The 22,402-nt window shown below is 40.6% G+C and overlaps 1 protein-coding gene across 4 annotated transcripts in view; it reads left to right on the forward strand.

Moving 5' to 3' along the window:
* The window catches only part of mtor (mechanistic target of rapamycin kinase), a 130,166-nt gene extending 109,346 nt beyond the window's left edge, over positions 1-20,820 (forward strand). For all 4 annotated transcript variants that reach the window (XM_074642846.1, XM_074642847.1, XM_074642848.1 and 1 more), the window contains 17 exons: positions 791-889; positions 1,002-1,124; positions 2,278-2,460; positions 3,205-3,339; positions 6,904-7,078; positions 8,616-8,751; positions 8,983-9,130; positions 12,582-12,704; positions 13,245-13,327; positions 14,221-14,293; positions 14,388-14,462; positions 15,445-15,580; positions 17,276-17,341; positions 17,432-17,515; positions 17,740-17,820; positions 19,053-19,158; positions 20,264-20,820. In XM_074642846.1, the coding sequence (XP_074498947.1) occupies positions 791-889; positions 1,002-1,124; positions 2,278-2,460; positions 3,205-3,339; positions 6,904-7,078; positions 8,616-8,751; positions 8,983-9,130; positions 12,582-12,704; positions 13,245-13,327; positions 14,221-14,293; positions 14,388-14,462; positions 15,445-15,580; positions 17,276-17,341; positions 17,432-17,515; positions 17,740-17,820; positions 19,053-19,158; positions 20,264-20,279 (1,842 nt within the window). In that variant the 3' untranslated portion in view covers positions 20,280-20,820. The remainder of the gene's footprint in view (positions 1-790; positions 890-1,001; positions 1,125-2,277; positions 2,461-3,204; positions 3,340-6,903; positions 7,079-8,615; positions 8,752-8,982; positions 9,131-12,581; positions 12,705-13,244; positions 13,328-14,220; positions 14,294-14,387; positions 14,463-15,444; positions 15,581-17,275; positions 17,342-17,431; positions 17,516-17,739; positions 17,821-19,052; positions 19,159-20,263) is intronic.
* The last annotated feature ends 1,582 nt before the right edge of the window (positions 20,821-22,402 follow it).

Genomic DNA, 22,402 nt, shown 5'->3' on the forward strand with positions numbered 1-22,402 from the left:
ATGTTTTACCACTCAAGAATTTATCGAATTGATCAATAATCAATAATCCAGAATACCACATTAAGAGACCAAGTTCTCTAGGAACACCATAGAAAAAGCCATGCTGTGATTTTGTATCAAAAACTTTAGACAGATGTAGATTTATGCAAGAATTGTATTTTTCGGCGCTTGAATGGCGAGCGCTTCTTTTCTGGAAACTGCTGAGATATACCTACCTACAATTCCACAATTTAATTTAGCAGACGCTTTAGTCCAAAGCGACGTACATCTGAGAGTTCGTACAACACAAGCAATGATCTAGATAGGAGGGAACAACGTGAGTAAGAGCCAAAAACAGCTCTAAGTCCGATCGGGCACAGGTGCCAACAGGCAGTGCATAGAGGCAATGCACAGGGTGGATAGAAGCAGATTTATTTATTTATTTTTATTTTTTGTCATCGTCATCATCATCATGAATATCCTAATCAACATCAACAACATCCTCAATATCTTCATCATCAATAGCATCGTCATCAACATCATCAATAGCATCAATGTGATTAGGTCCGGAGGTGTTCATGAAAGAGCAGGGTACCTTTACTCTAGCTCTAAAACTGAGCCTGCTACAGCCACTGAAAGACAGTAAAGGCAGCCAAGGGCGCCCTCAAGGAGTGGAAGAGGTTAATGTTAAATTGAACTTGAATTTAAAAAAAAGTCGTTATATTGTCAGTTCTTTCTGATTAGAGCACTTACTGTGTCAATGCTATATTTTATTCTTAGTTTTTATTCCATTATCTCTGTGCCTGTCCAGGTGATCCCTCAGCTCATAGCTCGGATCGACACCCCTCGAGCCCTGGTGGGTCGCCTCATTCACCAGCTGCTAACAGACATTGGACGGTATCATCCCCAAGTAAGTCTGCTCACACTACTGCTCATGTTGTTTCACAACTGAACCAAGAGTATAGTTCCCATGGTAACTTAAAGCAGCACTGATTGTCGGCTTGTTCATTGTTCACCTCCAGGCTTTGATCTACCCGCTGACTGTGGCCTCCAAGTCCACCACCACAGCCCGCCACAATGCTGCTAACAAGATCCTGAAGAACATGTGTGAGCACTGCAACGCTCTGGTTCAGCAGGCCATCATGGTACGCACACTTAATCATTTCTATTTATAAAATCCTCTTCATCCTTTACTTAGAAAGGGTTTGTTCTTGAGGGTAAAATGGGAGCTTCTGTCTGTTTTGTCCCTGCAGAATGTCAGTTGCTTCTTCTCCATATAACTGTAGATCAATTAACCCAGAATGATTTTTTTACCTATCCTTATATTAACTATCAATTTTGTCTCCTTATGTTTCTCTCATTCAATTTTAGTCTTTGGTCCCATAAAAAAAAAGAGTTGCAAAAGTAGAAATGTGCATCAATGTGAACTTCTTCCTCTGCCACTACTGTATACTGTACTGTAAAAATCTCTATGACATAGGGCTGTGTAGGTGAGCTAAATTTAGGCAAGGAAAGACTGGTATGGCCATTTTCCAAAGGAGTCCCTTGACCTCTGACCTCAACATATGTGAATACAGACATGCCCACTTTATGATAATCACATGCAGTTTGGGGCAAGCCATAGTCAAGTCAGCACACTGACACACTGACAGCTGTTGTTGCCTGTTGGGCTGCAGCTTGCCATGTTATGATTTGAGCATATTTTTTCTGCTAGATGCAGTACCTGTGAGGGTTTCCGGACAATATCTGTCATTGTTTTGCATTGTCAGTTAATTTCCAATAATAAATATATACATATATTTGCATAAAGCAAGCATATTTGTCCACTCCCACATAGATAAGAGTATTAAATACTGGACAAATCTCCCTTTAAGGTACATTTTGAACAGATAAAAAAAGTGCGATTAACTATGGACAATCATGTGATTAATCACAATTAAATATTTGAACCGATTGACAGCCTTAGTATGAAAAGAATTAATGAAGTTCTGCTGCTGTTGCAAAGCAGGTATTTGTGCTCTCTGGATTGCACTGATATGTTGTCTGCTGTAGAGGGATCCGGCTGATATGTTGTCTGCTGTAGAGGGATCCGGCTGATATGTTGTCTGCTGTAGAGGGATCCGGCTGGTCTTGAGAGGCTTAAACCTTTTTTTCCCCTTTTCTTTACAAATTTTGTATTTCTCATCTAGAAAACTTAAAGTAATCTAAAATGTAAATATTATCCACGAAGACCAGATGCCTGATAACTTACCAGAGGACAGTCTGACCTTTTCATCTTTGTTTTTTTTTTCCATCCAGGTGAGTGAGGAACTTATCCGAGTGGCCATCTTGTGGCACGAGATGTGGCACGAGGGCCTCGAAGAGGCTTCACGTCTTTACTTCGGCGAGCGCAACGTCAAGGGCATGTTTGCTGTGCTGGAGCCTCTTCATGCCATGATGGAGAGGGGACCACAGACCCTCAAAGAGACATCCTTTAACCAGGTGCGTGCCATCTCAGGTTGTGCTTGAATTTTGAGTTTAGTCTTGTTTAGTGCAACACAAACAAACTAAAGCCTCTGCGTGTCTCCTGCCCAACATAGATTAACAGTTGCACGACAGTCTTGTGTGCAAAAATTATGCCAAGGTGTTTCTTTAATCTGTTGTCATAGAAACTCAAATACAAATGCGCTAAAGGAACATTTAGTTTCTAATTCAGTTCCTAAATTTAGTTCCCGAGAGGTGAAAAAAGCACTTAATGTGCTTTATATAGTGTATGTACTTGAATGAGATCAGTCTGTAGAGATTTATTTTCACTCTCACATTAGTCTTTCTGTTGATTAGTGTAAAAACAAAAAAAGCTTCATTAACACACTGTAAATCAAAACTGAAACAATGACTGAATGTTTTTATAGGCACTGTAAAATGAACAATATATATGTAATCACCACAAATGACTGTAAGTGTGAGTTTGTACACAGCACTATTACCTTCACAGCCATAAGTCATAGCAGCGACCCTAGCTCCCTGCGCAAGCACTATCAGATGTTTCCATTCAGGCTGCCTTTGCAGATGTGCGCTATTAAAAAACAAAATACTTACTGAAATCCTGGATTAATCAAGTTGGAACAGTGAGGTTTAATGCCTTGACATTCAGTTTTATAGTCGTGCTTTGGCAAAGCATTTTCGTTTAATTGAGTGAGTCATCGTACTGAGGACAGAGTGTGTTTGTCTCATTTCGTGCTACAGGCTTACGGCAGGGACTTGATGGAGGCTCAGGACTGGTGCAGGAAGTACATGCGCTCTGGAAACGTTAAAGACCTGACCCAAGCCTGGGACCTCTACTACCATGTGTTCAGACGCATCTCCAAACAGCTGCCACAGGTGAGTGAAACTATGGAGTCACTGCACTGAATGTGTTCTACTCTTATAAGCCTCATTCTAGGATTACGGTGTGTACATTTTCTAAAGGGACAATTACAGCTGACATCCCATTAGTTCTGCATTCCTACACCCTACAGGAATGAGTCCTAAAACACGGAAATGAGAGCATTTTAGGACACTCCTCACTTCCATTTCTCTTCTCGTGCACTGATTAGTTTAAGCTGAACATCCAATCAGAATGATTTCTCCCATCGACGGTCTCCGCCGCTGATTCACCATGCTGAATCGGCCAAAAATAACTCAGACACAGGCAGACTAGAGCCGACGATGCGGTACACACTGCAAAAACGATCACCGACGTCCCCAAACTGGCCGACGGACGACCGTCAGCTTTGTGTGTCAGGGTCTAAAACGCACTCACGGCCGGCCAAGATTTGTAAACAAAGCAAGGAGAAGCTCTGAGTACAACACACACAGAGGGAGAGCGACTTCATTCTCTGCTCAGGTAGACACTACTCCACTATCTCTTTAGATAGCAAATAGTTGTTTGCTGCTATATTAATGCTCTGGATATTGTATAGAGAACCTTTAAACAAGATGCCCATTGAAAGATGGCAAAATGAGATGAGACAGAGGGATAATGGAAGTCAAGGAGGAATGGCAGAACCTGATGAGATAGCATCGCTCCTTTTAAAATATTCCACAATCAGTAGCAGACAGCTGCTTTCTTGATAATTAAATTACTTTTTCCTGCCAGCAAATATTCCAATATACTTAGTAGCTCTTACAAACACCCTCTTATATACCAGACATTATGGATATAATAATATGCACATTCATTTTCCCATAATGTTCTGTATACACAAGTGGTGTCTTTATGAGCGGAAACGCTGTATCCATATCCAAATACACACAGGCTGTTTGGGAAGTCACGAGTAGACGGCTTAAGCTTTATTTACACCAGGTCTTGTCAGTCTTGTTGCTTCCGAAGTGAAGATGAAATTGAAGTAATAGATGTCGTTCCTCGCAGCGATCATTGCCTTGTTGAAGAATGACATTTCACGGCAGCAACACTATTTGACATTGTGGTATCACGGTCCTGCTGTTAGGGATGCTCCCCACTGGGACATTACAGTAAGCAGCATGAAATACACGGCGACATAATAACATGCTGGGAGCATTTCATTCCCCCCTCTGGGCATTAACATAGAAATAAACCCTCTCCAGGAGGCATCCACGACAGCACACCCAGAGCAGGTTCAGGCTGTGATGAAGTAACAAAATGTTTCACTGCAAAAGCATTTCAGTGGATTTGAAACGGCAATGGCAGCACTTTATAATGACATCATTTATAAATGGTAAATCTATAGTTAATTAAAATTTAGTTTATAGTTATTAATGTTAACAAACCATGAAATGCTAATTAATAATGTTTACTAATTAATAGTAATGCTATCATTTATATTATTTTAACAGATTATTTTTGCACAAATTATAACATTTTAGATATTTATATATGACAAGGGTAATAGAAGCCCCCCTCCCCCTTTGTTTTCTTTTTATTTCATATTTTTAAAATTATTATTTATTTTATTTAATTATTAAAAATGTTTCTGTTGTTAAGACAGTTGGTAAGGCAATGCTCTTTATTGTGAACTTAAATTTGTATTATATGACATTGTTTATTACAAATGTATAATTATAATTCTTATAATAACTTATAATAATAATTTGTATGACCTCTCATGTGGAGAGTTGTGTTTTGCAAGTTTCAATTGTTAAAAGCACAATAAAAATAGTGTTAAAACAAAAGAGATTGTTTGTAAAACATCTATAAACATTACATAAATAGATGGATGGACCAGGTAGAAGTAACACTTGTTAATGGTTAATAATTGGTTTGTAAACCATCAATAAACATTATTTGAATGGCTAAGTTGCAACTGATGATTATAATACCTTGTTAACCTTGTATAATATATATAATATATAATATAATATATATATATAATAAACATTATGTAGATGGATAGTTAACACTTTGTCAATGGTTATGAATTGCTTTCTGGTCTATCTCTATGTAATGTATAACGATTTCTTAAAGGTTTACAAATCATTTGGTAATTCAATTCTATTTTTATGTAGCGTCAAATCATAACAGAAGTTATCTCGAGACACTTTTCATATAGAGCAGGTCTAGAACGTACTCTATAATTTAGAGACCCCACAAGAGATCCCCCATGAGCATGCACTTAGTGTGACAGTGGCAAGAAAAAAACTCCCCTTTAACGGATAGGAACCTCGGGCAGAACCGGGCTCTGGGTGGGCGGCCATCTGCCTCAACCGGGTAATTATTCACAAATACTTAATATAGTATATAAAATGTTATAATATATAACACTAACCTGTTAATAATTACTTTACTAATGTAATCAGAATGTAATTGTTATCGTCTCTTATCAGCTATGATACAATATCCATCCATCCATTATCTGTAACCGCTTTTACAGGGCTGACACATAGAGACAGACAACCATTCACGCTCACATTCACACCTACGGGACATTTAGAGTCAACAATGAACCTGCATGTCTTTGGACTGGGGGAGGAAGTCAGTGAACCCGGAGAAAACCCACGCTAACACAGGGAGAACATGCAGACTTATGATACAATAAATAATTTAGAAATGAATTATTTCATATTACACAAACTAACAATAAAATAACAGAAATTATAGCATTACTAATAATCGGTAAACATTATTAATTATCATTTCATTGTTTGTTAGGAGTAAAATAACTATTAACTAAGTTTAATTAACTATCAATTTAGCATTTATAAATGATGGTTATTATAAAGTGTTATTGATGCAGTTTAAATCACTGATGGTTGAATACAGACAAGCAGAGAATGCATTTATTAATGGACACATAGAAAGTGATTTATTAAAGGTTGTGTATAAACAGTCATGACCGAAAGAACGAGATCACGGGTACAAGCGGCCGAAATGGGTTTCCTCAGGAGGGTGGCTGGCGTCTCCCTTAGAGATAGGGTGAGAAGCTCAGTCATCCGTGAGGGACTCGGAGTAGAGACGCTGCTCCTTTGCGTCGAAACGAGCCAGCTGAGGTGGTTCGGGCATCTAGTACGGATGCCCCCTGGGCGCCTCCCTTTGGAGGTGTTCCAGGCACGACCAGCTGGGAGGAGACCACGGGGAAGACCCAGGACTAGGTGGAGAGATTATATCTCCACACTGGCCTGGGAACGCCTCGGGATCCCCCAGTCAGAGCTGGTTAATGTGGCCCAGGAAAGGGAAGTTTGGGGTCCCCTGCCGGAGCTGTTGCCCCCGTGACCCGATCCCGGATAAGCAGTTGAAGATGAATGGATGGATGGATGTGTATAAACAACTTTTTTGCACATAAGACCTTAACTTGGATATGGGCCAACGTCCGTAACACTCATATTGGTTGAGGCACTGTTGGCAAGGGCTGTTTTTTTTTTTTTTTTTTTTTTTAACTAATTGTGTCTTCCTGTTCTACATCCTCACCTCATCAACCTTTCACGCAGCTGACATCCCTGGAGCTACAATACGTGTCTCCGAAGCTGCTGATGTGCCGCGACCTGGAGCTGGCTGTACCAGGCACCTACGACCCCAACCAGCCTATCATCCGCATCCAGTCCATCGCCGCTTCCCTGCAGGTCATCACCTCCAAACAGCGCCCACGAAAGCTCACCATCATGGGTAAGATTAGGAGGAAATTGCACAGGCCTCGTGGCTCTGAACCCATTATATCAGGAAGTAGATAAAAGAATACCTGTAGTCAGAGACGTATGCTTTCAGCAGGCGTGGGCCATTGCATTAGAGGAAATTCAATATTAATAGAATCTTTACCCAAAGAACAAACAGCTCCGAGGCCACTATTTATTTTGAATTCATCAGTCATGGCGAAGCTCTGTGTGCGGGTAATACACCAGAATAAAAATGGTCTTTAGAAACAGAAGCAAGATTAAACTGAATACAAAAATGGATCTAAATCACCTCCAAAAAAACGACTTTTTTTAAACTCAATTGACAGGGAGCTCACGTCATGAGTCTTGGGGAATTTTCATTTTCCATCCAGAGAGGAATGTTGCACGCAGGGTCAGATCGATTTGTCAGGAATCCTCCCAACACCGTCCACTGGCATTAATTTGAATACAGAAATAAATAATTCTGACATTTCATCCCCCCGCTCTGCTTTGTGATATGAAATACGACACTGAAGTGCTTCTAAAATGGCACGGCGCTATAAAGTCACCTTGTCTCGGAGCCAAATCCTCAGATTATCAATCACAAATGTTTCGCTCTACTTCACTTTTTTTCTGCTCTCTACATTGTACCTTGTTCTGGTGTATCCCATCAGTGTTACACAACATACTCTGTAAAAGATGATAGCCAATAAATCAACTGACCTCTGGAGCAAGACTTCAGATTAAGACCCGTCACCCACTACAGGCTGCTTAGATTTACTGTCAGCGCTCTGTCCCCCCAGTGACACACAATACATTGCTTACTGGGATTGTCATTAGGAGCAGGCTGAGGATAAACTCTGTCTAACTCCTTCTTCTGGAAGAATCGTTTAACTCCAATCGAATGTAGTAGAATCATTTCAATGCTGGTGAAATCATTGTAATGTGGTCTGTTGAGAATACGGAGGACAGTATAAGATCGTGGAACAATCAGATAACTGACATCATCTGTACTTCAGATCCATTTTCCTCACTGTCATGCTGAAAACTTCATTCAGCTTAAGAGGATTGAGTTGACGTCACAGTTCATCCAGTGCATACATATTTTCCACTCCACGTGAGCTGATGAAGAAAAACGCCTTGGCCACAGTCAACAGAACTTCACGTGAACTTCACACTTTCAGTATGTACTTGTAAAGCCATGTGTTTGCGGGGTTCTTTTCCATGGCAGAATTACTTTACCGCAACCACCCCTCGTATCTGTCGTTTTCGGAGTGCCATTCCAAACCGAGGGTGACCATTAAGCGAGAGATTATTGGGACCGAGCTGACTCCGGGAGTGACGGGGTTCATATGAAATCATTTATTGCCGCCTGCTCAGTCTCACTAGACATTGCTTCAGGCGAAGGTAATGGAGATGCAGCTGCAGAGCAGCAGGGGAGCACCCTGGAGAGGGCAGCTATTACTGCCAAATCCAACCATATAACGCTTCTTATATAATGCCTTTTATGAGCAGTGTATCAGTGTTGTGTTTTGTGGCGCCCTCTGCAGGCAGCAACGGCCATGAGTTCATGTTCCTGTTGAAGGGCCACGAGGACCTGAGGCAGGACGAGAGAGTCATGCAGCTGTTCGGTCTGGTCAACACACTGCTGGCCAACGACCCCGCGTCCTTGCGCAAGAACCTCAGGTAGACACACATAGTCCTGTTCGCCCACACAAGAGCATCTCACACACACACACACACACGCACACGCACACACACACACACACACACACACACACACACACACACACACAGAGACCCTGAGGTACAGTACATTACACACACGTCTTGAGCACACACACTTTCATACTCTCACAGTTTGGGGAACAAAAGTATTGAAACCTTGACAATGAATTATTGTCCGTGTGTTGTCAGCATTCAGCGCTACGCAGTGATCCCCCTGTCCACCAACTCAGGCCTGATTGGCTGGGTGCCCCACTGTGACACCCTGCACGCCCTCATCAGAGACTACAGAGAGAAGAAAAAGATTCTGCTCAACATCGAACATCGCATCATGCTCAGGGTGAGGAACCACTAACATCTATTACGGTTCTACTTTCCTGCATTTCAATAACTGAAAACAGACTGAATATGCATTACCTGTTTACTTATGTGTAGGGCTGTCAATCGATTCAAATATTTAATCGTGAATAATCTCATGATTGTCCATGATTAATCGCACCTTTTTCATCTGTCAAGTATTAAATACTCTTGTCAACATGGGAGTGGACAAATATGCTGCTTTCTGCAACTGTATGTATATTTTTATTATTGGATTTCAATTAACAACACAAAACAATCACAAATATTGTCCAGAAACCCTCACAGGTACTGCATTTAGCATAAAACAAATATGCTGAAATCATAACATGGCAAACTGCAGCCCAACAGGCAACAACAGCTGTCAGTGTGCTGACTTGACTTTGACTTTGCCCTAAACTGCATGTGATGATCATAAAGTGGGCATGTCTGTAAAGGGGAGAGTCGTGGGTACCCATAGAACCCATTTTCATTCACATATCTTGAGGTCAGAGGTCAAGGGAACCTTTAAAAAGGGGCCGAGACCGTTTTTCCTCGCCAAAAAATGTGCGCAAGTTTGCAGCGTTATTTAACCTCCTCCGCTAGTATGACCTAGTATAACATGTTTGGTACCAATGGATTCCCTTAGGTTTTGTAGTTTCATATGATGCCATTATCTTCACTCTAGCTTTAAAACTTAAATAACTTTATTATCTCGTTAACTTTGACAGCCCTAGTTTGTTTACACTATTAGTTTTCTCTGTTTCAGTTTCAGTTAACCCGCCTAGCAACATTAAGATGTTAGAAACCATTGCAGTACAATCCCGGGACCAATTAGAATTATGCTGTTATTAAACACACATTTATGTGTAAATGAGCTTATGTCCTTGCATGTTATTCACTATTTTGCGCCAGCAGTTGTCTCATTCATGAAATGTTTTGTAAATGAGTTAATTTCATACAAAGCATCCACACTAGATACTAAATTGATTCATCAAAGTTGAGGAAGCGTCTGTTTTCAGTGATTATATTGATGAATACCAATTACTCTTTAACGACAACTCATTCGCAGGTCTTTAATTGTCATGAATTAAGTAGATATCTCCGCCTCAGAAATGCCCAATTAGGCATAGAGAGCACACACTTACATAATCTGCCCTCACTTAAATGTCACCTCAGGAAGTGAAAGTGCCTCGGACGACACGTGTGAGCAGAGACAGAGCAGGTTAAGACCCTTACATCCGCTGTGCAAAAAAGCTTACAGAGAGTGGTTTAATTAAAAACTGTCCACTGAAGAAGAGACATCAAGGCTACGGGAGAAAGGCAGGACTGAAGTCTAAAATAGGATGGTGACATTATATCCAATTGTGAGAAATGATTTACTGATCAACAGGATGAAAAACAATAGACCTTGTCTGACTGCGAGTAGACAAGCAGGAAGTGTCACTCACAGCCGCTCTGTCAGTAGTCCTCTAATCATAGAGTAAGATAACAGGGAGAATTAACTGAAAATGAAAAACAATCTCTTTATCTGGGCATATTTTCAAAGAGTCTGCTTGAACAGTTAGTGGCATCAATAATAGTGAAAACTGAACCAAAACATGCCCTGTGGAGTTTGCACATACAGGGTCGAAAGTAGCGCGTGTGATTGTTTTCAACTTGTGTGATCCAAACATTTCCAGTAACTCCAGAGTCCAAAAATTCCAAATTTATTGACAAAAGATAGATGTAATCTTTTCCAAAATTCACATGTTTTACTTCATGGAATATTCTGCTTCAATCCATATTTGTTGGCGTTTAGCCTTTCAAAAACAATATTTTCACTGCAGTCAAAAAAACAGTTTGCTTTCCCGCTTGTCGCATACAGAGGGAGCAGTAGCAATCTAACAGCACCATAAATTACATTTTTATAACCAAAATAACAGAAACATTTCCAATTTTGTTAGGGTGATAACGTCTTAAAATATGACGGACATACAAAGCTTCATTTGAAAAACCTCAATAGGAATGTATAATGACATTTGGTACAGCCCCAGTCTAAATTCACTCAGACGTCAGAGCAAATTCAGTCCGTGCACATGGTTTCTTCTGCTGGCCTGTTTTTGAATACGACTCTAATTTTATATTCAATTCACTAATGGTGTTATTAATGATGTGTTGCATCCAGTTTAAGCCTTCTAAATGGCAAGATATTAAGTTGACCAGTCAATCAGCCAGGCCATTAATCAGTTTTAGATAAAACATGAAGAAGATGGGGGAGTGAGACAGTGATAGATTGTAGTCTTTTGGAATGCCACCATGTTTCTTTCTAAACCCGAAAAGTTAAATCGTTAAATGCAAAGCATTATTCTGCTTGTTTTCAGTTCTATCTCAAGTTTGCAGGGAACTCTGCTCTCCTACACACACCTTCAGGGCAAACGTATGAAAAATTATTTAAGCATTTTCTTTCAAAACAATTAACACCCTCACCTCAAATAGGACCTGCTTACACCCAGTTTGTAACCCCCCATGACCTGAAACAGGCTTATAGTTCAGTATTAACACAACCTTCTGGTTGTAATTACATGTTGAGTTGAACATGTTGAATGTTTTTGGGCCAATATATCCATCACTTATAATTTCATTTCACTCTAGCAGGTGTCAACGCAGACAGTAAACATCAGTATAAAATAATCAAAATAATGAATTAAATAATCATTATCCTTTTAATACATTCCTTGAGCTCTTCCATTCACTTTTAGGAGTCTTTAAAGGACCAGTGTGTAACAATTTGGGGGGATCTATTGGCAGAAATGGAATATAATATTAACAAGTATATTTTCTTTTTTATATATAATCACCTGATAATTAGGATCGTTGTGTTTTCATTACCTTAGAATGAGCCGTTTATAACTACATACGGAGCGGGTCCTCTTAATGTAGTCCGCCATGTTGCACCGCCATGTTTCTATGAAGAACTGACAAAACAAACACGGTTAACTTTTTCTGCTTGGGCCGGTAATAACGTTACTGGCTCCCGATGCTGCCGCTCTCTCTCTCTCTCTTGCTTCACCACTCACTTCCCACGTACACACACACACACTCTACTCACTGACTCTGCTCCCACTGGTTCTAGACAGGACCATTTGCGTTTTTGCGTCGGCCATCGTAGCTCTCCAACACGCTTGGCACACGGGAGAGGCTTCAGTTGGTTGCAATCTCCTCACCTCACCGCTAGATACTGCTAGATGCTACACACTGGACCTTTAAATGTTGCTGTTTTTCACTGCTGCCTGGTGGCTTCACATTTATGCACCATAAAGTTGATGTTGAATTTATTTGAAATGCAAAATCCAGCATCGTTCACTTGTAACTGGCATTGAAAAAGTTCTGAAGTCCTGAATTGAACTCGTTGCGTAATGATGTTTTTGTTCACATTTAAAGAGTGCTTTAGTAACGGGCTTTGTGTATTTTAGATGGCCCCTGACTACGACCACCTGACGCTGATGGAGAAGGTGGAGGTGTTCGAGCATGCCGTCAACAACACGGCCGGAGACGACCTGGCCAAGCTCTTGTGGCTGAAGAGCCCCAGTTCTGAGGTGAGGTGCTTCTTCAAGCAGAGCGGAGGAAGATTGGGTGTGCTCGAACTTTTCAGCATCCGTCCTCACATTTCAGTGGCTCTGGGGTAAAATGTCAACAGTGTTCACTAAAGGAGAGATACCATACAGAGCTGTACATTAATGTCTTTCTAAGAGGCTGGACTGGATAGGCATTTTGGAAAGGTTTTCATTCGATGCATAGGCAACATAATGAGGAGAGGAAAGCTTTTTTTTAAATATATCCGGTCTCTCATTTTTCTAATTATTGAGGAAAATACTGTAATATTTAAATAAAACTGTTGTTTTCCCTGAAGAATCAGTTTTCTGGGTTGTGTGTCCTGACTTAACCACTGACTTAGCAGGACTTAACAAACCATTTTAGGAACATTAGTACCTTGTGTTCCTGACGCACTGCATGTTCAAGTGTCTGGAAAGATGCATCAGGCAGCCTGCCAGAGCTTTCTGTGCCATTCTCCACACTGTTCTGCTCTAATGTTGTGAACTAGAAGAGCTCTTATAATCCAGATGTCTCTTGTCCAGGTGTGGTTCGATAGGAGGACCAATTACACCCGCTCCCTGGCTGTGATGTCCATGGTGGGCTACATCCTCGGACTGGGTGACAGGTGAGTTTCTCAGTTAACGGGATAATAACCCGTTAATGCAAATTCCAACGCCACTAATTTCTTTAACACAACTTGTGATTTTTGGGGTTTTAGCGGCTTTTGAAGTTAGAGCGAAGATATCGGTATCATATGAACGCGTTAACGCAAATTCATTTTAACGGCACTAATTTCTATAACACATTAATGCAACTTGAGATTTTTAGGTTGTAGTGGGCTCAAAACTGGTTTTAAAGCTAAACTTAGAATGACATCATAGGAAACTAGAAAAACCTAGGGAATCCATTGGTACCTACCATGTCATACTAACCTGTTGGTAAGGAGGTTAAATAACGCTCCAAACTTACACTAAATTTTGACGTGGAAAAACTGTCATGGACATTTTCAAAGGGGTCCCCTGACCTCTGACCTCAAGAAAAATTAATGTAAATGGGTTCTATGGGTACCCACGAGTCTCCCCTTTACAGACATGCCCACTTTATGATGATCACATGCAGTTTGGGGCAAGTCATAGTCAAGTCAGCACACTGACACACTGACAGCTGTTGTTGCCTTGAGTTTTCCATGTTTTGATTTGAGCTTATTTTATATGCTAAATGCAGTACCTGTGAGGGTTTCTGGACAATATTTGTCAATGTTTTGTGTTGTTAATTGATTTCTAATAATAAATATAAACATACATTTGCATAAAGCAGCATATTTGCCCACTCCCATGTTGATAAGAGTATTAAATACTGGACAAATTTCCCTTTACGGTTAATTTTGGACAAATAAAAAATCTGTGATTAATTAAAAATCACTTGGCAGCCCTATTTTGAACACACTACACTGTTATAATATTAATAATGACAGTTATCATAAGACATTAATAAATAGATGATGTTTCTATTCTCCAGGCATCCATCCAACCTGATGTTAGACCGGTTAAGCGGCAAGATCCTCCACATTGACTTTGGAGACTGTTTTGAGGTGAGAGGAGATTTTCTGTCAATATTTATTATTTAACACATATTATTTTTTTTTCATTTATCCGAGACTTAACCGTCATTACAACCTTCAACAGGTCGCCATGACCAGAGAGAAGTTCCCTGAGAAGATCCCGTTCAGACTGACGAGGATGCTGACCAACGCCATGGAGGTATGCAACTCTTCAGCTGTGATAAACACTTAGAAAAGTGTGAGCATTGCTGCGTGTAGGCTAACTTAAAGGCCTTGAAAAGGAAATTAAGAGATTTGTTTCGAAACACATTATAAACGTTGGAAAATAATTACTGAAAACATGTGAAAAGACTGTGAACATTGTAGTACTGGATTGTGGAGTTAGATCGTTAAACTGCTTTTCGCCAGTTTTGTGTTCAGGATTTTTTGGGCCGACGCGTAAACGCAAATGTCCCTCTAGAGCCATTAAGAGCTGAACCAGTGTGTAGAGTGTTTGTGTATGTGGGGAGTGAGTGGTGAAGCAAAAGAGAGAAAGAGCGGCAGTGACGACGGCAGTGAGTAACGTTATCGACTCCGGCCAAAGCAGGAGGAACAGTGTTTGGTTTGTCCGTTCTGGGCTACTGTAGAAACAGGGCGGACTCTGTAGACAGGGGGCCCGCTACCTATGTAGAAATGAACAGCTCATTCCAAAGTAACGGAAACAGAACAATTCTTATTATCAGGTGATTATATACTAAAGAAAACATACTTATTATTATTATATTCCATTTCTGCCAATAGATCCCCCTAAATGTTACACACTGGTCCTTGAAACGGAATCCTGTCGCCGGATTCTTCTCCTGTGTCTTCTGTATTTTACTCAGAATAATAATTCATCTTTTCCACTTGTGCAGCATTTTATCAGAAGTCATGACTCACTCTGTCTTGTATTGAATAAGCAAGGAAGGAAGGGAATTACAAATGAAGAGGTTTAACTTGTATCATCTCTCAAAGTTAGACTTGTGTTTAAAAAGCTTTTTAAAGCACAATTCGAGGGTTGCACCTCCACCAAACCTCAAAACACAAGATTGGTTCTGTTCTTGACCTCTCTTTAATGTACAAACACAAAGACAGAGTTAACCTTCTGATGTTGTGAAAGGTCTTGTCTCCATCAGTAACATTTCCGTCTGTTTGCGCGGCAGGTGACAGGCCTGGACGGTAACTACCGGATCACCTGCCACACTGTGATGGAGGTGCTGAGGGAGCACCGGGACAGTGTCATGGCCGTGCTGGAGGCCTTCGTCTACGACCCGCTGCTCAACTGGAGGCTCATGGACAGTAAGAGATCCTCAGCCGGTCACTTTCAGTATATTCAGCACGGACGACAGACTAATTACATGTGGCATTGCTGAAATGACCGCGACAGCATCACATGACAATAACAGTAAACTGGATGTTAACGAGTTCAGCTCAGAGGAATAAATGTGCGAGGGTCAGCGCAAACGACTCCACTTACAGTACGCTAGAAACTCTTTTTTTGAGCTGGTTGAGAGGTTGGAGCATTAAATTTAATCAGATGAGGCTAAAAAGCTAAAGTGCCGACCAAAGTAGTAAAATGGAAATCTATTTGGCTCGTATTTGTAGAGAGAAATTGACCAAACGCTTAAAGAAGTGGTGTAGACATCTAAAGGTCGTTGGTTAAATCCAAGTGAACAAAGGGAATGAATATCTTTGGCACTCTCTCAGCTAATGCTGTCAGGGTTGCTTTAAGCAAGACATTATCTCAGCAACAGTACAATTCATCTGTTTTATTGTAAATGAGGGTCAGTATTTTCAAGAAGAAGAACTAATAATAATAATCCAGGAATTTGTAGGTGTTTATTTTGATCATTAAAAGGCGGTTATGAAATTGGTTTGAAAAATTATACAAAACAGCATTTACAGCACTTTTGCTTTAAACTATTTCTGGTTTCTGACTCAGGGACTGCAGGGTGCTTTAGTTAGAAGCCCATTAGTGATTTTGCGCAATTTCTTTCTGCACTTGACATTACTGTAACCGTTTTCTGAATATTACCACCACAGTAGGACCATATTTAAAGAGGACCTATTATGCTTTTGTGCTTTTTTCCCCTTTCCTTTAGTGTGTTATATCATATTTTTTGTGCATGTAAAAGGTCTGCAAAGTTACAATGCCAAAGTCCACGCCAAAGGGAGTTACTCTCCCCCTCCACAGAAACACTGCTCCTGGACTTCCTGAAACGCCTTGATGGAAGTCCCACCTTTTCTCCCGTAACGTGGTGATATCACCAAGTAACATATTTGCATAATAACTGCCTAGCAGCTAGTTTAGCATGCCCCTAAGAGTTAGTGTTTTTAGAGCGAAGCTGGAGCAGAGTCCAAAGAGTTTGGTTCGGTTGACCAATCACAACAGTGGGCCAGCTGACCAATCAGAGCAGACTGGGTTTTTTGGGAGGGGGGGGGCTCAAACAGACCATTTCAGACAGAGGGTGAAAAGAGGTGCTGCAGCACAGCTGATATGAGAAAAAATAAAGCGTTTTTTGAACATTAAAGCATGTAAACATGTTCTTATAGAAACTTAAAATACAAGTATGCACCTGAAAATAAGCATAATAGATCCTATTTAATGTAAATTGTGGTTAACATTTTCTTCTTGCAGCAGGAAACATAACTTATGGAAGCATATACTGTATATATATATATATCTATATATATATATATACATATATAATACAATCTCTGAGACAATTTACACAATTCTATTCAGCCTATGCCAAATCAAATATGCGGATCATAAAAATCATATTTCCATACCGGAAAAAAGAACAAGTGTTTTTCAGTGAGTACCAGAGCCGTAACTACTTGTAAAGGTTAGAAAAGAGCTTCCTTCTTCTACATTTAAAAAGGTCATAACAATGCTGCTGCTGCTGCTTCCTGTGTGATGAATAATAGAATCTAGTAACTGTCACATAAAGGGAAAAAAAAAGACTCAGCCCATACCTGTGTCACCCACAGCAAACACCAAAGGCAACAAGCGTTCCCGCACCAGGACCGACTCGTACACCGCTGGCCAGTCAGTGGGTGAGTCCACAGTACAAACTGTATGCCATGTTTTTCTAGCTGTAAGAACAACGTCTAAACCTGCTGTGACCGTGTGGTGTCCCTCCGCAGAGGCTCTCGAGGGAATAGACCTTGGAGAGACCACGACGCACAAGAAGCCTGGGACCACAGTGCCTGAATCCATCCACTCCTTCAGTGAGTAGCCAGCTCATTCTGTCATCCACAGGGTTATTTGTTAAACTGCTTTTTCTTCAACAATTCTGCACTCTCTCTTGCTGTCATAAATGATCGGTCTAACTGCTGTGCTATTGTAAGGCAGAGCACTTAAGTCCACTGTGTGTTGAGCCGTAGAGAGAGCACTCTCATTTTTCTCTTGAATTGTTAGGAGTTGTTGCCAGTGTGTTTGTGTTTTTGATTAGTTGGAGACGGCTTGGTACAACCTGAGGCACTCAACAAGAAAGCCATTCAGATCATCAACAGAGTGAGGGACAAACTCACAGGTGAGTCCTGCAACAAGTCAATAAACACTACCACTAGAGTTTTGACCTCCACAACGAAGAAGTACAAAACAGTGGAGGGTCCGTGTAGATACGACCTGCACCCTCACATTTTAAATCCAGCGTGGTAAATACTACACATCCAGTAAAGGATGGAAACACTTTTGGTTTCACACATTGCAGGAAAAGTAGAGCTAGACATCACGGCTAAAGCTGCATGCTAACTCTGACAGCTAACCTTATCCTATTGTCGTAACGTGCGGTCAAGCCGGCCGTCATTCGAATCAACATTCCAATACAACTGTAGAGCACCCATATACGGACTTTTATATTAAATGCATTCAAACGGCTCCGATGGAGCTGACCATGGATGTATAAAGAGAACGGAGCTGACGGGAGAGCTAGAGACGGACTTTGCGAAGTTAGCGGAAGTATACACGTGAGACGACATCCGTTTTTCAAAATAAGGTGTTAACAAAGGAAACTGTATATACGAAATACATGACGGAAATAAGATTGATTGGATTTATATTCACCAGAAGTATAAATCATTTCATGTCCCTTATAAATTAAAAAGTAAACCCCACTAATTTGTGAGGGAAATGTCTTTAATCTTTGATTTTTGAATTGCTGGAAAAATGTAATAAACAATGACAATGACATCTCTGACTACGTACATGCTGAAAAAGAAACATTCTTAGTTTTTCATTTAGATATTTTCCAAAGTCCCTAGAAGTGTATGATTAAATTTTTTTTCCCATGGTATAGTTTTAAAAAAGTTAACAAAAATAAATCGTAATATGGAATCACAATACTTAAAAATCGCAATATGTATCAAATCACCACCCAAATATCGGGAGATAGGCGTATCGTTCCAGCCCTATTAATTACCATGTAAGCTTCTAAAATAAAATGATAAATACATTCTTTATTGTGAAATAAGTACACGGTAAAATATTTATTGTGTTGTTGTTTTTTCAGTTGCTCTAAAAAGTGCAGGGCTTTAGTACAGGAGTGCTGTACAGAAAAATGTCCAGTGGTCAGATGTTTGACTCATATTTGACCTTCTTCAGTCACATTATTATTATTAATATACCGTAGGCTAACCCACCATCTTTTTCTGTAGAGGAAAGGTCTTGAACAATCCTAAAAATACTTTACTGTCACTGATGAAAGTCCTTGAAACAGAAGGGATCCGAGGTCTAGTGTTGTGATGAGAGTTTTGTTCTCTGCAGGTCGAGACTTTTCTCACGACGAGACGCTGGACGTGCCAACACAAGTGGAGCTCCTCATCAAGCAAGCCACATCACATGAGAACCTGTGCCAGTGCTACATCGGATGGTCAGTAGTCACCTGTTGTTTTTACCAGACAGTTGTTTGGTATTTTCTGCCTCTGAATTTAATTAGACCAGTGATGTAGGGCAGCAGACATTTACCCAAAAAACTTCTGATGACCTCATTTATGGTGATGTAAGATGATTGCATACATCACAAGACATCTCAGCTATTTATATGATGCTTGTTTATGATAACCCCCCCCCCGTCCAGATCATTCAGTAGTTTTCCCACATTTCTGAATTTAATACCACTAGGGCTGTCAAAGTAAATGCGATAATAACGCGTCAACACAAATTGGTTTTAACACCACTAATTTCTTTAACAAATTAATGCAAATTGCGATTTTTAGGTTGTCGCGGGCTCAGTTTTAAAGCTAAAGTGAAGATACTGGCATCATATGAAACTGAAAAAACCTAAGGATGGTACCAACCATGTCACACGAGCATACTAAATAACACTCCAAACTTACCATACATTTTGGCCAGGTAAATCATGGCCATTTTCAAAGGGGTTTCTTGACCTCTGACCTCCAGATATGTGAATGTAAATGGGTTCTATGGGTACCCACGAGTCTCCCCTTTACAGACATGCCCACTTTATGATAATCACATGCAGTTTGGGGCAAGTCATAGTCAAGTCAGCACACTGACACACTGACAGCTGTTGTTGCCGGTTGGGCTGCAGTTTGCCATGTTATGATTTGAGTATATTGTTTTATGCTAAATGCAGTACCTGTGAGGGTTTCTGGACAATATCTGTCATTGTTTTGTGTTGTTAATTGAGTTCCAATAATAAATATATACATACATTTGCATAAAGCAGCATATTTTCCCACTCCCATGTTGATAAGAGTATTAAATACTTGACAAATCTCCCTTTAAGGTACATTTTGAACAGATAACAAATTTGTGATTATTTTGCGATTAACTATTTGAATCGATTGTTTATATGATGCTTGTTTATGATAACCCCACCCGTTGATCATGCTGTGGTTTTACCAAATTTTGTATTTATTACTACATCACTGGCATACAGTAGTTGAAGCAGAATGAGACAGATGTTTTGGCTTTCCTTGACCGAAGTGATTCATTACTCTTTCTGTCTCCAGGTGTCCATTTTGGTGAAGAACCGTCTCCGGCAGACAAAGTTACACTTGACATTTTTTCTCACCGGTAAAACCAAGAAGAAGCACTCGACTCAAAGAGGTATCCACTGAAAAAAAAGTACTTCAGCCACGGTGCAGAGCCTTCGAGAAAGATATGTTTGTTTTGTTATTGTCGTAGAATTATCTTATTTTCCAGTGGTATATTTTAAGGTTACGAGAAGTAGCTCAGTTTTTACCTAATTACATAATACATAATTTATCAAACTGTCGTCATTGCTTCAAAATGACTCTCCTCGCTTTGAATCACTCGCTAAAAGCTTTCTACGGTGGCCATATTGTAATAAGTTATGACATTTTCTTACTTCACACACTGTATTAAAACCCCACCACCAGTCTGTTGTGTCATTGTGTATTAATGTGACAGATATAAATAACATGGTATGCCTTTAAACTAAGTTCTTTTAAAGTTTACTCATGACAAGATATAAGTAATATTTGATTTGAGATGATCATAATGTACTGTATGGGCATTTTGTGTGCCATTAAACCCTGTACAGATACCACTGTGACCGCACTGTGTTCATTTGACCTGAGATATTCATTCGGCTGAGCTTGTCACACCTACTGGAGTTAAAAATAGAAAGAAATGTAAAAATCTTTTCCATTAAAAGTCAAGGGGTGTACCTCTCCCCTTGTTTTTCTTCTAGTGCCCACAGAGGGCACTCTGACTCCGAATAACATCCCTCTCCTTCTCCATCTCCATCTTTTCAGGAAATATTTTGAGAGGATGCACTCATCAGGCCAGAGATGATGAGATCAGACTAGACTCTCATCTACAAACCAGAACAGAAAACAGGAAGCACTCTGGATTTTGAACTCCCAATGTGAGATAAGATGGCTCGCTCTAACAGCAGCTGCTCTATATTTATCCTCATCTTTAAGACCACAGGGAGATGCAGTCGTTCACAGCGAGTGCAGTCCCTGACAGAAATAAAACCGGCAGAGGCAGCAGTGGAGACAACTATTAATTTGGTTTCCTGTGCCGTTATCTGAAGGTAGCTTCTGTTTTACTAGTGCTCATTGCTATTCCCCCCTCTCATTTCTCCATTTATTTCTCCCCCTGCATTCTCATCTGAAGGTTAATTACTTATAGATAGTTAAGGATTACGGATCAACAAAAAGCAGCCCATTGATCTCTTCCCTGCCGTGCCCACCCCTGCAATGTCACACTCTTTACACATTGGGACAGAGGCCTGGTGATTATCTGTTCATATCGATCCATTCCTCCTCTGTTTTCCCTCGCTTTCCCGCTCCTCCCTCCCTTGCTTCCTTTACCTCCACTCTTGTCACCTTTTTTTCCCTCCTGCCGCCAAAAGCTCATTATTGAAAATGTGACTTTTCATAGTCTGCGCCACCGTTTCTGTTGTTCTTTCTCGCTCGTCTAATTTGTTTGTATTTTTTCAGCCTCACGAGTCTGTTGAGAGGCAGGCGAGTCAATAGCTCAAGTTAAATAGGCTGCATTGATTGGGAGAGGGATTTAGCTGTTTACCAACTGTGGAAATGGGCTCGGGCCGCGGAAAAAAAAAATGACACGGGTGCCTGCGCGGAGCAAGTCAATGGTGACAAATGATACTCATTGGGAGACAATGCCCCTAAATGAGGGGAGGTGACGGGCTTTGGCGGCGGAGGCTGGGGATACAGCAGGCCGTGCTCCATCAGCCTTTAACGTTGTCACACGAGGCCGTCCGGGCCCGGCACCTTGAGCCAAGACATGAGGAATGATGGGATACGGTAACGCATTCGCGAGTGTGCGCTCGCCAACAGGGAACCAAAGCCTGTTTCTCTTTCCTGTCAGTGTTTCCTTCATCCTTGAGCTCGTATTCCTCCACGAGAGCTCCCCTCTGGAGGTTATTCCACTTCCTTCCACCGTCTCTAGCTTCTCGTGACCTCTAGAGATTCCACGAGCGCTCTTTCCAGCACTCGTCGTGTCTTGAGTGTAGTCACACAAATCAAAGCACACTCAGGATAGATACGTTTTTTTCAGGTAAAAGCATCTAATTACCATTCATTTCTCATTAGTAGAGGGACTCTCGACAAGAATCAGAAACTGCTTGTTAACAGTGACATGTGGCCGTGGAGTCA

The sequence above is a fragment of the Sebastes fasciatus genome, chromosome 8, assembly GCF_043250625.1.
Source record: "Sebastes fasciatus isolate fSebFas1 chromosome 8, fSebFas1.pri, whole genome shotgun sequence".
NCBI lineage: Eukaryota > Metazoa > Chordata > Actinopteri > Perciformes > Sebastidae > Sebastes > Sebastes fasciatus.